The sequence below is a fragment of the Trichomycterus rosablanca genome, chromosome 22 (assembly GCF_030014385.1).
Source record: "Trichomycterus rosablanca isolate fTriRos1 chromosome 22, fTriRos1.hap1, whole genome shotgun sequence".
Lineage (NCBI taxonomy): Eukaryota > Metazoa > Chordata > Actinopteri > Siluriformes > Trichomycteridae > Trichomycterus > Trichomycterus rosablanca.
Window position 1 is genome coordinate 5,120,112 of NC_086009.1, and position 14,198 is coordinate 5,134,309.

Genomic DNA, 14,198 nt, shown 5'->3' on the forward strand with positions numbered 1-14,198 from the left:
ATTACTGGCTACTAGATAATAGATTACCGCGCCACCCGAGTGCCCTTGTTTTTATTTACAGAATGCAGTTGGTCAGTAAAAAATGGAAATCAAGTCAAGTCAAATTTATTGTAGCTCTTTTTATGATATACATTGTCTAAAAGCAGCCAAAAACCCCTGTTGAGCAAGCCTAGGGCAACAGCGGCAAGGAAAAACTCCCTGAATATTAAAAGGAAGAAACCTTGAGAGTAACCAGACTCAACAGGGACCTCCATCCTCCCTGGGTGGCCTAGAGGATAATTCGGACAGTGTAGTGACATGACAAGACATAAAATGATTGTCCAATCTGCTTTTCTGTATCCTGTCACCCTCTTCCATCTACTTTTACCGTTGAATTGTGAAACACTCAGTAACAAGGTCAAAGCAAAGCCCGTCTTCTCACACTGAATTGTTTATCAGTTTAGAGCAGGCTATCCATAGGGCCAGCTCTAATTGCACAGGTCTTTATAGGTGCACTTGCTTTGGGCATGTAACTTGCCACTCTATCTCCATAGAAGCAGGAGTAGAAGAAGGGATAAAGTAACAGTGCCGCTGGTAAACAACACTGGGGATGCTCAGACTCTCCCATTAAACTTCCATGAGAATTTGATACCCAAAGACCAGGTAGAATTTGCTGTTATTGTTGACTGCATGTCAGGATCATCAATCAACTGAGTCTTGTATTACTACGCTCGTGTCTGTTCACTTGTACACTATGTGGCCAAAACTTTGTGGACACATGTCCTTTATGAAATCCCTTTGGCAGCAATTATTGCTGCAAGTCTTCTTCAGTACATATCCACAAGCTTTGCACACTTTTTGAGCAGAATTTGAGCAGTTTATCTCATTCTTTATGGCAGATCATCTCAATCTCTGTCAGGGTGAGCATCTGTGTCAACAGGAGCCTTAGTTAAGGCTGATCAGTGTATACTTTATGTCACGTCAACTTGCCAACCAGCCATAGTGCACGTATGGTTTTCCTGAGGCAGTCCTGTTAAAGGTGATGCTGCAGGTTTACACTTCTGTTAGATTAGCCTCGGGTAACCCAACGTATGAAAGACATGGAGGTGTAAATACAGTGGGGCCAAAAAGTATTTAGTCAGCCACTGATTGTGCAGGTTCTCCTACTTAGAAAGATGAGAGAGGTCTGTAATTTTCATCATAGGTACACTTCAACTATGAGAGACAAAATGAGAAAAAAAAATCCAGGAAATCACATTGTAGGATTTTTAAAGAATTTATTTGTAAATTATGGTGGAAAATAAGTATTTGGTCAATAACAAAAGTTCAACTCAATACTTTGTAACATAACCTTTGTTGGCAATGACAGAGGTCAAACGTTAACGTTACCCAAAGCATGATGTTTCCACCCCCATGCTTCACAGTAGGTATGGTGTTCTTGGGTTTTTCTTCTTCCTCCAAACACGACGAGTTGAGTTTTTACCAAAAAGTTCAATTTTGGTTTCATCTGACCACTTGACATTCTCCCAATCCTCTTCTGGATCATCCATATGCTCTCTGGCAAACTTCAGACAGGCCTGGACATGTACTGGCTTAAGCAGGGGGACACGCCTGGCACTGCAGAATTTGAGTCCCTCTCGGCGTAGTGTGTTTATTGATGGTAGCCTTTGTTACTTTGGTCCCAGCTCTCTGCAGGTCATTCATCAGGTCCCTCTGTGTAGTTCTGGGATTTTTGCTCACCGTTCTCATGATCATTTTGACCCCACGGATGAGATCCTGACCCCAAGGGAGATTATCAATGGTCTTGTATGTCTTCCATTTTCTTACAATTGCTCCCACAGTTGATTTATTCACACCAACCTGCTTGCCTATTGTAGATTCACTCTTCCCAGCCTGGTGCAGGTCTACAATTTTCTTCCTGGTGTCCTTCGACAGCTCTTTGGTCTTGGCCATGGTTGAGTTTGGAGTCTGACTGTTTGAGGCTGTGGACAGGTGTCTTTTATACAGATAACGAGGTCAAACAGGTGCCATTAATACAGGTAAGGAGTGGAGGACAGAAGAGCTTCTTAAAGAAGAAGTTACAGGTCTGTGAGAGCCAGAAATCTTGCTTGTTTGTTATTGACCAAATACTTATTTTCCACCATAATTTACAAATAAATTCTTTAAAAATCCTACAATGTGATTTCCTGGATTTTTTTTTCTCATTTTGTCTCTCATAGTTGAAGTGTACCTATGATGAAAATTACAGACCTCTCTCATCTTTCTAAGTAGGAGAACTTGCACAATCAGTGGCTGACTAAATACTTTTTGACCCCACTGTACTTGCAAGGCTCTTGTGCAGAGCTCTCTAAACTGCGCTTTGTTGTTACGCTTCTTTATCGGTTGCCCCCACGAGTCCTGCTCCAACATTACAAACAAAGCCCTGTGTAATTAATCCTAACAACCCTGGCACTCTCGGCACTGCTATTTGTTATTGGAGCCACCACATTACAGGCTCTGAACACTAAATCCATCATTAATGCAGATCCTTCACAGTGGTAAACATGTCATTAGTGGAGGGTGGGAGGAGGCGACTGCTTTGTTCTTCATCATCCTGTTTAATAGCTGAAAAGACCTCTTGGGTATAATTGACGTGAATTGTGGTTTGTGTGCTCTTGTGTGTGAAGGTGCACTGTATGGTCAAAAGGAAGTGGACACCTGACCATGAGCTGGCTGAACATTTTATTTCAAAACCATAAACTTTAGTTTTACATCAAAACATGACAACAATGGAGCACTCAATCCTGAGAACTCAACAGTCAAATCTAGACGTGAACCGCGAGCCCAGCAAAATCTAATCATCAAGTTAGTCCTTTATCATCCTTTTTTAGTGACCCGGCCATCCATTACAGACTTCCTGACTTTTAATTCTGCCACCTTCGAACCAAAACAAAGCCCTTAGTCAGAGTACAAGAGACAGTGGATTCAATCAGGCCTGAGACATTGATTATAAAAGGTATTGATTGGTCAATTTGTGTTACACCTGCTTATGTATTCAGATAAATCAGAGAGCGATAGGAAAGGTCAAGCTACAAACTAAACACCCACTGCTCGGCATGTGCTTACACACAGACACGTACACACCTTGTTTCAACTGATTCAATCCAATCGATCAATGCTGTCTCGCCTCTCTACCCAGGTGGTGGATGTGTCCGCATGTGGGCTGGTATAGATGTAGCAGTCGGGGGAGTGGTGGGGTGCTATTAGAACCATTACTGAAACACCAAATGATGGGATATGTTTTGTCTATTGATTAGAGTTCCAGAGAATAGATGCCATCTAGAATCTATGCTGAGCTGAACTGAGGCTGGTCTGGTTATCAAGCTTTGGGAGATTTGAACAATCTGTGAAATGCAGGAATTAATATTAAATCTGGACGTATTTAAGTACAAGTAATAATGTATGTAGTTAAAATCTTATTATGGCGCATTTCGGATACACAGGCTTAAACTGTTTTGCTATTGCCGTGTCAATGGTAGCTGCTTTAGACTTTAGAAAGGTTACTCTCCCAAATCACATTACTGTATAAAATATGATACCAAATTAGTACCCGGTCGTTTTGAAAACTTTTTAATACAGTGTTATGGTGTTCAGGGCCAAACCCTTTTTTTTAAGGAAAGTACATGAATGAAGCTAAAGCTAAAAACAGTTCATTTTCCAAGTAGCAGTGCAGCTTTGTTCTTTATTTTGCTACATGATTTTATTTTCCTAATGCTTGCATAAGCTATTTTAATCCAGAGGTCAGAAGCACAGCTTCACACACACACACACACACACACACACACACACACTACATAACTATACATATACCTATTTTAATAAGAGGTTTAGGTTAACCTTCTCCTATCATAAATTCAGCATTCAGCTTCATGCACCAAGTTCAGTTGTGTTCAAGATAAATTTCTGTAATAACAGAGAAAACCAAACATTCAGTGTCTCCCAAGGTTCTCTTTGAAATATTGTGCAATCATGCTGGGATAACATCATCAGATTTCGCACAAACTGGTGAATTCAATACAAGTTTAACTACTATGGGGATATGTTAAACTAGGGAATTCTAAAGTTGAGGATTTTTTTTACAAAGGTTGAATGGTTATGCTGATTATATAATATGTAATAAAAACATCTGAATAGAAGCATTTTCACCAGAGTCAACTGGATGATTTTGGTTATTAATCAGCCAATAACTATTAGCAAAATTGGCTTTCATCCTTGCAAGCCAAGGATAGAGGTTTATTTTACACAAGGAAATTTACATACCTGCTGTGTGTGTGTGTGTGTGTGTGTGTGTGTGTACATGTACAGAGGAAGTTTGGAGCAGCAAAAACATTGTCATTTAACAGCAGCCTTGGTGAAGCGTCTGTCATTAATTACACCTCTGCACACACACAGCAGTGAATCTAGTTAATCTTTTTCTAAACCGTCTACTGAAGCGTCTGGGTTTATTTGGGTCTGTTTGTGTGTGTAAGATCAAAGATTTTCACAACCAGTTTACATCATGTAAAGGGTAGGGTGATGAATCTGGATCTGATATTACAGACTGATTTTTTTTGCACAATTACAGAAATACTGTCGGATGTTTAATATACAGCGGTATGAAACAACCTGTCTTTGCTCTTTTTTTTGCAGTGTGCTGTTTTGTGGTGCACAAAAGGTGCCATGAGTTTGTCTCGTTTTCCTGTCCAGGAGCTGACAAGGGGCCAGACACAGATGTGAGTAAAAGCTACACAGACGCTTCAAACATTTTCAACTCTATAATATATAACAATAAGAGTACAAACAGAAAAGCACTTCGGCGTCAGACCACATGTATCAGGTTTTTAAAATGTTCCCCACCTATAAGTGCACAAGGTGGAACTTTGGAGTGTGAGCTACAACAGCAATGTTTTCATTTGTGAGCAGTAAAGATTGTTATGTTTGAGAGCTTCTTGGCTCTTTTTACCTACTACATTTATAATATGTATGTATATAGATTTGTACATAATCACAACTTTCACAGCACATTTTGCACATTTTGCTATTTGTTGACCTTTTTCTACTTAAATTGTTTCTATTTTTCTAGTTATCATTTAATTTCTATTTTAATTTTAAATTCTCAAATTTTCTACACTTTTTACATTAAAAATAAAACATTTTTATCCTAAGGTTATATTTGTTTCTCCAATTTTGATCATTACATCCAAGATCCAGATTCATCTAAAAACTAAACCCACATTCAAACCCGATCATGTCTTTGCCAACAATAAGAGTCCAATAGAGCAAAATTGCTGTACTGTTTGGGTGGGAGGGAAGGCATGCCTTGGTCCTCTATCAATTAAAGTAACACTAGCCAATCATATATGCCTATAAGTTTATTTATACATAGATTAGTTAAGGCAGAGGGGTGGCTACAAACACTCTGGCTACAAAACACTCTAATCCTTACCTTTTGGGATTAGCTGTTATATAATATAGTAGCTGGAAACTGGCTAATTTAACATTCATTTTTACACTTTTAATGACGATACAGAGATTAAAGAGATGAAAAACATTGACCAATTTGTGTTGTAGTGAAAAATAATCCCTTTTTTTCTCTTCTTTTAACAATGTGACTCGTTTGGGACCCTGGTATAATTTAAACTAGCCGCAGCCATCAGTATTTCTGTTCAATACACCATGTAACAGAAAAAGAAAACCCTGTTTTCTCAGTACTGGATCCGCTTGCATAATCCTGCTGACAGTGCCCGAATAATTGCTTTAGAAATAAAAAATGTCTACGAAAGGTCAAGCTCATTACACGTACCCTTATGTGTCAGTTCTGCATTCACTACTGCTCTTGTGCATGAATCCTCTAGAGAAGACACCAGTGCTGTTACATTTATCACTGTTTGAAGTGTTTATGCTGAATCTTTTATCAAATCCTCCTGAAGAATGGTGTTCTGTGCTGTGTGTTATGAAGCAGTTGAGTTTCTGGGCTCTTTGACCTATACGTTTGCTACTTTGCGATCAATGTGTCTCAACTTTATAGATCTTTCATAGGTTGCTTTGGGTTTTATGGGTTAGACAGGAATGAATCACCTGCCACTTCCACAGCAATGTTTAATCCATCGTTTCACTCTCTTAGGTTCCCTGTTGCATTGATTTAGTTATTGCTGTGGTACATGCTGTTTAAACATATCTTTTCAGTTATTGATAGAGACTGTATTTGTATTTTCATGTTTTATAAGTCATTTGTTGTAGCTATGTCTGTTTTTCAGAAATGGACTTGGCAAAGTACTTTTTATATTTTGCAGATATCAGTAGCATGGAGGAAGGGGTAGAAAATAGAGACTCTACATGTAAAATGGCAATGACTAATACTACACAGATACACTTTTCAGCCCAGAGTTGTTCAGTAGGGTTGAGGTCAAGTATCACAAGTATGCACAAATGCACAGTCATCCTCAAACAAGAAAGGGCTTTTCTCAAAAAGTTGACACTGTCCAGCTAGGACTAAAATCTATATTTATTTAAACAATGGTGCTTATAAAAACAGATCTCATGCCTCATCTTGATCTTTCACTTTACTGTGTATGATCTTGCAGAACTCAGAAACGTGCCATTTGCTCTGCTGAGTGGAGGAAAAATCTTTATTTTATTTGTTTTCTCAGTCTGTGTGGACATAACCTTAACCCACAGAGATTAAATAGTAAAAGGTTACTAAAACAAACCACAGAAAATCATCAGCATTATCAGAAATTATGACAAGAACTTAAAGTTCATCTTGTGAACACATCCACCAAGTGTAGGACATATAGTGCATACCTAGAACAAGGCAAAGCACTTTTTGCTTATAAAAGCTCATCGATGGCTCCAGTGACACCCTTGCCTTTCTCAGTTAAAGGCAATGGTGCTCAAAAAATAAATGAACTTGATTATGGTTCCTCTCAGATCTCAACTGTAACCTGCAATTTTGTGCTGCTTTGTTTGTAGTGAAAACGATCCAACTATCTTTTACAAGCTTACCCAGAAAAAGACAGAAAGAACAAAAATGTAGTGTATTTAGTTTGTTTCCTCTTGTGGGAATAAGGACTTGAGCTATTTTCTCTTAAGGCTACAACAATATTACATGGCATCAAGATGTTTTAGATTAAACACCCCCTCCTGGGCCCTCATTATGGCTAAATTGTAAATTATAAACAACAAATAAAGCCATTTTTCTCAGCCCAGCAAAAACACATACAGTATATTAACTGCTGTTTTTAAAAAAAACAGACTAAAAAAAGACTAACATTACAACAACAAAGCTCTTTTGTTATTTTACTGGCCTTAAAAAAAGATTATTAAAGTCTATTTTTAGTTAGTGATTATTTAAGGCTGTAACTGTTGGGTTTGGGTTTGCATGTGGAAAAACATATGCACACTTTATAATACTGTATTTGTACCTCATTTAAGATATCAAGCCTGGATATAAAATGTTAAGCACTGGTTTAGAGGAAAAGGTAGGCACAAGTGTGAAATGTGGTTTGGAACAAGTATATTTTAACAATATGTTTCTTCCACAAGTTGTCTCACCATCTGTTCCCACCACTTCTATTCTAGGATAGGCAATCTAAACAGAGAGAGCAGAGGGAGCTAAATGCTTTACACCAGCACTGATGTACTGACACATCCTAATACCAAGAGGATGTGTTAAACCTCAAACACTTCTCCATACCAAGAGGACGTGTTAAACCTCAGTGCTTTTAAATAAACATTTGCCTGCTGTCATAAAATATTGTCCATGACTGGATGTTTATTAACCTCTGCAATAATTGGTTTCTACTGATTTGAATGGGTGTAAGTGGAACAGTGCTTGGGAGATATCAGTTCTTGTTCTTGTTGCAGTATGTTTCACTAACAGCAATTGTAGGTGAGCAGGTCAGCTAAAGCAGGGCGAAAATCTGATAAAACACAAGCTCTCAGTGAGACTCATTCTAATGCTATTGTTTTGTATGGATGTAGCATGAATATATGCACATTTTAACTACAGATGTGGTTAAAATAGCCAAACCGAGTCATTTGACTAGGTGTCCTCATAGTTTTGGCCATGTGGTGCTTTTAGCTTAACTGTAACAAGTGTTAAACACAGTATATTGACATATCACATCATAATTGTAAAAAATGATTTCATTTAAATAATAAGAGGTGGTTTTAAGTCAACATAGATTAAAACTGAAGCAGGAGACGCTTAGAGATTCAAACCGACCTTTTATTCTGCTCTGACATTTAAATACCACTGGATTTCCTTTTCTGTCTCCCTCCACTCTTGTAATTACCAACAGTATTTGGAATGAACATTTTTTAAATGTTAAAATTAGCACTAAAACGTTTTAAAAAGCACAAATGCTGGCATAAAACTCTCAAAAGTTGCCTAGTTATGTAATGTTTGTGATGCATGTGTGAGTGTGTGTGCAATTATCTTGCAGTTGATTAGCAGAGAAACTCATTAGTGCTTCATTATCCTCCATTTAAAAACACAAGAGAAGCAATCAAGGAAAGCATCTAAATTGTGAGGAGGAATTTCTGACATACACAATGAGGGTTAAAAAGGAAACCCGTAACAATATATTAACATAAAAAACTAATAAAGACTAGGGCTACCCTGTATCTCCAAAAGAGTTTAATCCTTCTTGTGATGCTCTCATACAAGTTTTGAATGGTTGAATGTGATATGTTGGACTAAATCTCTCAGTCTTTGATTGATGAAGAAGTTACAGATTTTTACAAACCATTAATGATTAAATCCTTAAATCTGGTGTTTGGGAAAGCCATGGAAAGACCTACACTTTTCCTGGTGTTGATCTTACTCCTAGATAGTTTAACAACAGGTCATTATCAATTGAACAACAGGAACAGTATGAAGAAAGAGGGTTTGCACCATAGGGTGCACCTGGCCTTATTAAATGGAACCTTGTCTTAAATTAACCACTGACAACAGTGTTCCTCCAAACATCAGACAATCAAGATTTAAGAAATATTGTTTAAGAAAACTGTCTCATAAGGCCACATTTTCCCATTGCTCAGGGGTCCAAGTTGCTTCGTACACCAAGTTTTGTTTTCACACAATGGTCTGATATAAATTCCAACTTTAAAATGCGTCTTATGTACAATATTTTTCAGACTTAATCATCCAGGTTCTTTTTTGTGGTTATTTTCCTAACTTTGCTTTTGAGATGTTAAACTGTCCTGTAAAGTGCCAGTTAAACCACTGTTTGTCTTTGCTACTTGTGTCTGATCATTATAGACATAAGATGATGTTTTAAACTGCTTTACTTTTAAAAAAACATTATTTTGTCCAAGTAAAGGGCATGTGCACTTATAATTCAAGCCCCTACTGTACGTGTCTTTGGAACACTAGTTGTTAGTTGTTGGCTCTTGTTTATAGCTTTTTATGTGCATTATATGGCCAAAAGTATGTGGACACCCTGACTAATAATTCCTTATTTTGTTATTTTGTTTATATATGTGAATCATAAGAAATCAATTTAAAAGGAGTTGTTTTTAAGGCCACATATAATTAGATTTTCGGCTCTGTCAATTTCAGGATGTAATGGACTGCACTGGTCCTACACTGCTCTTTATTACACATTCCTAATATCACATGGGAGGATGCCATTAGTGACTTCTTCTATAGAGAGAAATAGAAATAGCAGTGTATCTCTGTGCCAGATGCAAATTAAATCAGGGAATTTCACTACAGTTAGTCTAACATCTCCATTTTGGAAGTTGTAAAGGAAACTCTCCCAGGAGCCCTACACTGGGAAAATGAGCCAGCTGAAATGTCAGGGTTGGTTTCACTTTGAAGTTATGTAGCAGCAGCTCCATTGGGACATGAAAAAGAACAGGTCCGATGGTTTTGGCTGTAGTAATTAGGCAGTCTGTGGATAATGCAAGTTTCTGTGGGACCAGAAGAATGTCATATGGCAAGTTGTACAGACATGGTGTCATGGTACTAAGTACCCATATGGTGTGCAGGCCCACTTGTTGGGCAGCCTGTTTCACTTTCTGTGTTGGCATCTGCTCCCCTAACTTGGGTGACACAAAAACTCAACTCCCCATGTTTTAACAGTCGCTTCATACTGAGAAAATCCAAGACATTGAAATGACCTGTAAAGAAATGTGTCCTGCTTATTACCTCACCACTGAATAGACATTCAGAGACCTGCCAGAAGCCACTCCAGTGTTGTTCTGGCTATATGTTTGCCATCTGCCATGTGATAAAATCTAGTATTTAGTATCTTAGTGCTTAAACACTTGATGATTTCCATCACATGAGCTTATGCTATGGCTCATCATTTCCCACATGAGGGTATTTTATGAATGACTGTTGAGTGGTGACACATCACTTGGCTCTGACACCTCGTCACTAGATCCACATCCCACTCCATCATGCGTCAATCGACCCACTTCTGGTATCACATGCTTCTCCCAAGATGCTGGAATTTTCTCATTCCTGCTGTGTAGCACCTCTGCTGTGGCAACATAGTCACCTCACTTCCTCTGGGTCTTTGGTGGTGACACTGTTAATCTTAATGCACAGCTAAAACTGGCCTTCCCTAATAGCAGGGCAAAATCAGAACTAGCTGTTTGACATGCTCCATCATTGCCAGCTACATGGCCCAAATAATGTGGACACCCCTTTTAATTGTTGACTATGGCGGTAAAATCAGTGATATAAACCAATTAGATTTATTTAAAAACACGTAGATGTATTTAAATATTTAGATAAAGACATGGTTAAAATGGGATTAATTGAAATGCTGATTATGTACCAGGCTTTCTCAACCAACAACAAAGAGCTTATAGTTAGGTGTCTCCATACATTGAGCCATGTAGTATAGTTCATACTTCTTATTTAATTCAGAAGGGGAGTCGTTATAGTTATTGTTACTATGTGTTCATGCAGTGTTGTTGGAAAGCAATAATAGGTTTGATTAATAAGTTGGGATTTCAGTTAATCACAGTCTTTAATTCTGGTCAGGCCTCTGTGCAGGTTAATCAAGTTCTTGGCAACCCTTTTTAACTGGATTCTATTGGACTTTTTCCCAAATTGTTCCAATTAATGCTGTAACATTAAGATTTCAATTTCCATTCTGTGAAGCAAAGCAAAACCCCAAATTTATGGCAGCCAAATCTGACTGTACATATGGGTTGCCAAGAGGGACAATAGTAGCTTAGTGGGTAGAACTGGACTATCAATTGAAAGTTTGAGAGTTCGAATCCTAGCTCTATCATGCAGCCACTGTTGGGCCCTTGAGCAAGGCTTTTAACCCTCTTGGCTCCAGGGGCGCCATACAATGGCTGACCCTGCGCTCTGACCCCGGCTTCCAAACAAGCTGGGATATGTAAAGAATTTAATTGTACTGTACATGTGTATATATGACAAGTAAAGGCGTTCTATTCTATTCTATTCTATTGATCAGGCTCAATAAAGCTTGATTCCCAGTCAGTATAATGGTGTGACTGAAACCATGGTACTTTTTTTTTTTACTTTTTAAATCAGATTTCTTGCTGGGTTGGGAATTAAGGTCTGGAAGGCTTGATTACAACAGGATGTAATTACATCTGAAATCCTCGGTGGAGCTTTCCCAGCGCTCACACACATCAGCTGCTGCTACCGGCTGATTACATCTGTCCCCACATTCTTTTGATTTGTTTTCATTTCTCTCGTTCTTCCTTAACTCTTATTTCTTTCTTTCTATTCGTTTTAGCTATTTGTTTAGTCTGTTAAGTTTTATTGTTTTGTCTGTGATATTTTTGTTGTGTCTCTTTCTTTGTATTGTTTAATTTCTTTCTTTTTTCCTCTATTTTAGCTCCAGACGTTTATATTAAATATTTAACAAAAAAATGCAAACGATGCAAATTAAAGAAGAGAAGAACAAAATTGTCTATCTCTATTTCTCTCTCACACACTATTTATCTGTCTGTCTGTATATTGATCTGTCTATTTATATTTGTCTTTTGATTTAGCTTCAGAAGAGTAGTTTAAATCTACCTCCTTAAAGTCACATGTGCTGAACATGTGCTGAACATGTAAAGGATAAGGCCTAAGGAAATATGACAGGGTCACTTTCTCACTTGTTTTGCAGTAGTTTAAAATGTGTGGATGTTTTCAGATTTACTCAGATTTTAATTCTTTGTAATGCAGGATTTTATAAAATGTGTAGAGCAAAATATTGCATGAAATTGAAAATAGAACTACAGGCACACGTGCATAATAGAAGTTGAAAGTCTAAAGCCGCTAGCGAACTTGCTTCTATTTTTCTGTGTGAGAATATACAGCAGATTCAGAAAGTATTTGTGATAAAACTGCTTGCTCAGTTTCCTGTATCCCCCAAGCCTCAACCTCTCCATTGTTACACAAAGAATCGAGTAAAATAATGCACTTAATGGCAAAAAGCCTTTAAGCCTTTAAAAAGCCTAGTTATTCCCACTTTACATCTCAGCTTCTAAGCCATTATGTGACTTGCCAGTGTACAGTACAAACTAAAAAGTACTGAACTGACTGGATTTGCCTGATTTGGTTGTGCTGACAAACAGCCAAGTTAAGAAGGTGCCAGTGCTTACGAGGGCACAATTTAGCAGTGTTTTTTTTTGTGTGTTTCTCTCTCTCTCTGAGTGTGTGTGGAGGGGGGATTGCCAGCTCCAGAGGGATGAGGGATGCTGCCAGTCTGTTTCTGAGGCAAAGAAGGGGACAGAATGTACTTTTCAGTCCTCATATTTTTTTATTTTACAAGCAGTGTGTGCACAGGATGTTGATTATTTATTTTAAGATCAGATAGAGGTAGTTACACTTTCCAAGCTCAAATATATTAAGCAGTCTTCATTAATTTGGGCATATTTCTATAGCCTCAACACCTAAAGCCATTATAGGGCCACATGATGAAGACAGTGCCTGATAAGGAAGGCACAATTAATATGGGAGATCAAAATCTAGAACCAAATGTAACCTTAAACCTTAACCAAATATATTTTAAAGCTAAAGAGGTTGTTGAAGACAGAAGCTCTAATGTCAAAATGCAGGTAGCCACATAAACCCTCAGTGTATTGCCAAATACTACGACTCTTCAATAATAGGGAGCAATTAATGTCATAATTGTATTTTGCCAGCAGTTGTCCTTATATACCCTGTTATCTCAGGATGTAGGAAGTACAGTTGAAGTCTGACAATAAACAGTGAACTGTAACAGTTTTTTCATACTGCTTTTTAAAAGCATGGCCTCTTGTGGCACCTACTTGTATCCCTTATTAACAGCTTGAACAAAGTGTAGCATGGCAGTTATGTTTGCTGAATTAGGATGCACCCCTGCAGCATTAGTGCTCAGAGGAAAACCTGTACTGAAGGGAGGTGGTGCAGGTGGTTAAATTTAGCTTTCCGTCCCAGGGGGTACCCCATTCTGTCTGCCATGCTTACCCGCAGACGAAAAATAAAAGCCGTATTGACAGATCCACCTGGACTGTCTGTCCTTCATTGTCAAAAGCATGAAGACACACACAGAGGGTTCAGTCTCAGCACTGAATATATACGTCGTCTTTGATTATTTCCTCTGTGTGTTATGATGGTTGATTGACTGGAACAAAACTTTGTTTTTTATGGATAATGAATACTTTAGACACATCTTAGTCCAAAACCATGAATGTGTTGCTATACCAGTCCAGGCTTTTAACTAGACAAAGAAAAATGATCGTAGGGATTTACTTTTAATGAGGCTTTCTCCCACTTTTGACAGTGTATTATACTGTAAAATTATAGTGTACTGCTTGATAAATAAGTGTACCAAAATTGCTGCTGTTTACTCATATTTTCTATCTATTTATGCATTTTCTCCCGTTTTCTCCTGATTTAGCATAGCCAATTAGTCTTCCGCTGCTGGGGATCCCGACTGCCCCATGCTCCCTCCAACACATGCGCAGTCCCTCGACTCCTTCTTTTTCACCCGTGCCTCGGTGGATTCGCACGTGAGGCTTCTTCATTTCTGCACAGGCGCCTCGGGCTGCTAACCAGGGTCCTTGCACATTGTTTGAAGACCACACCCACTTTATTAGTCCGGTCTTTTTCTACCCAGCAGACTTGATGGCCAAGTCTGGTGCAGGCACTGCTAATTGTACCTGCTAGATGGTGCCTAGCTGACTGGTAGCAGAGCTGAGATTCGGACCGGGGAGTTCAGAATGGTGGGCGT

At 38.4% G+C, this 14,198-nt stretch overlaps 1 protein-coding gene across 1 annotated transcript in view; it reads left to right on the forward strand.

Moving 5' to 3' along the window:
• prkcab (protein kinase C, alpha, b) overlaps positions 1 to 14,198 on the forward strand; it is a 65,779-nt gene that overhangs the window by 27,122 nt on the left and 24,459 nt on the right. The window contains exon 3 of the mRNA XM_062985096.1: positions 4,648 to 4,730. Within this exon, the coding sequence (XP_062841166.1) occupies positions 4,648 to 4,730 (83 nt within the window). The remainder of the gene's footprint in view (positions 1 to 4,647; positions 4,731 to 14,198) is intronic.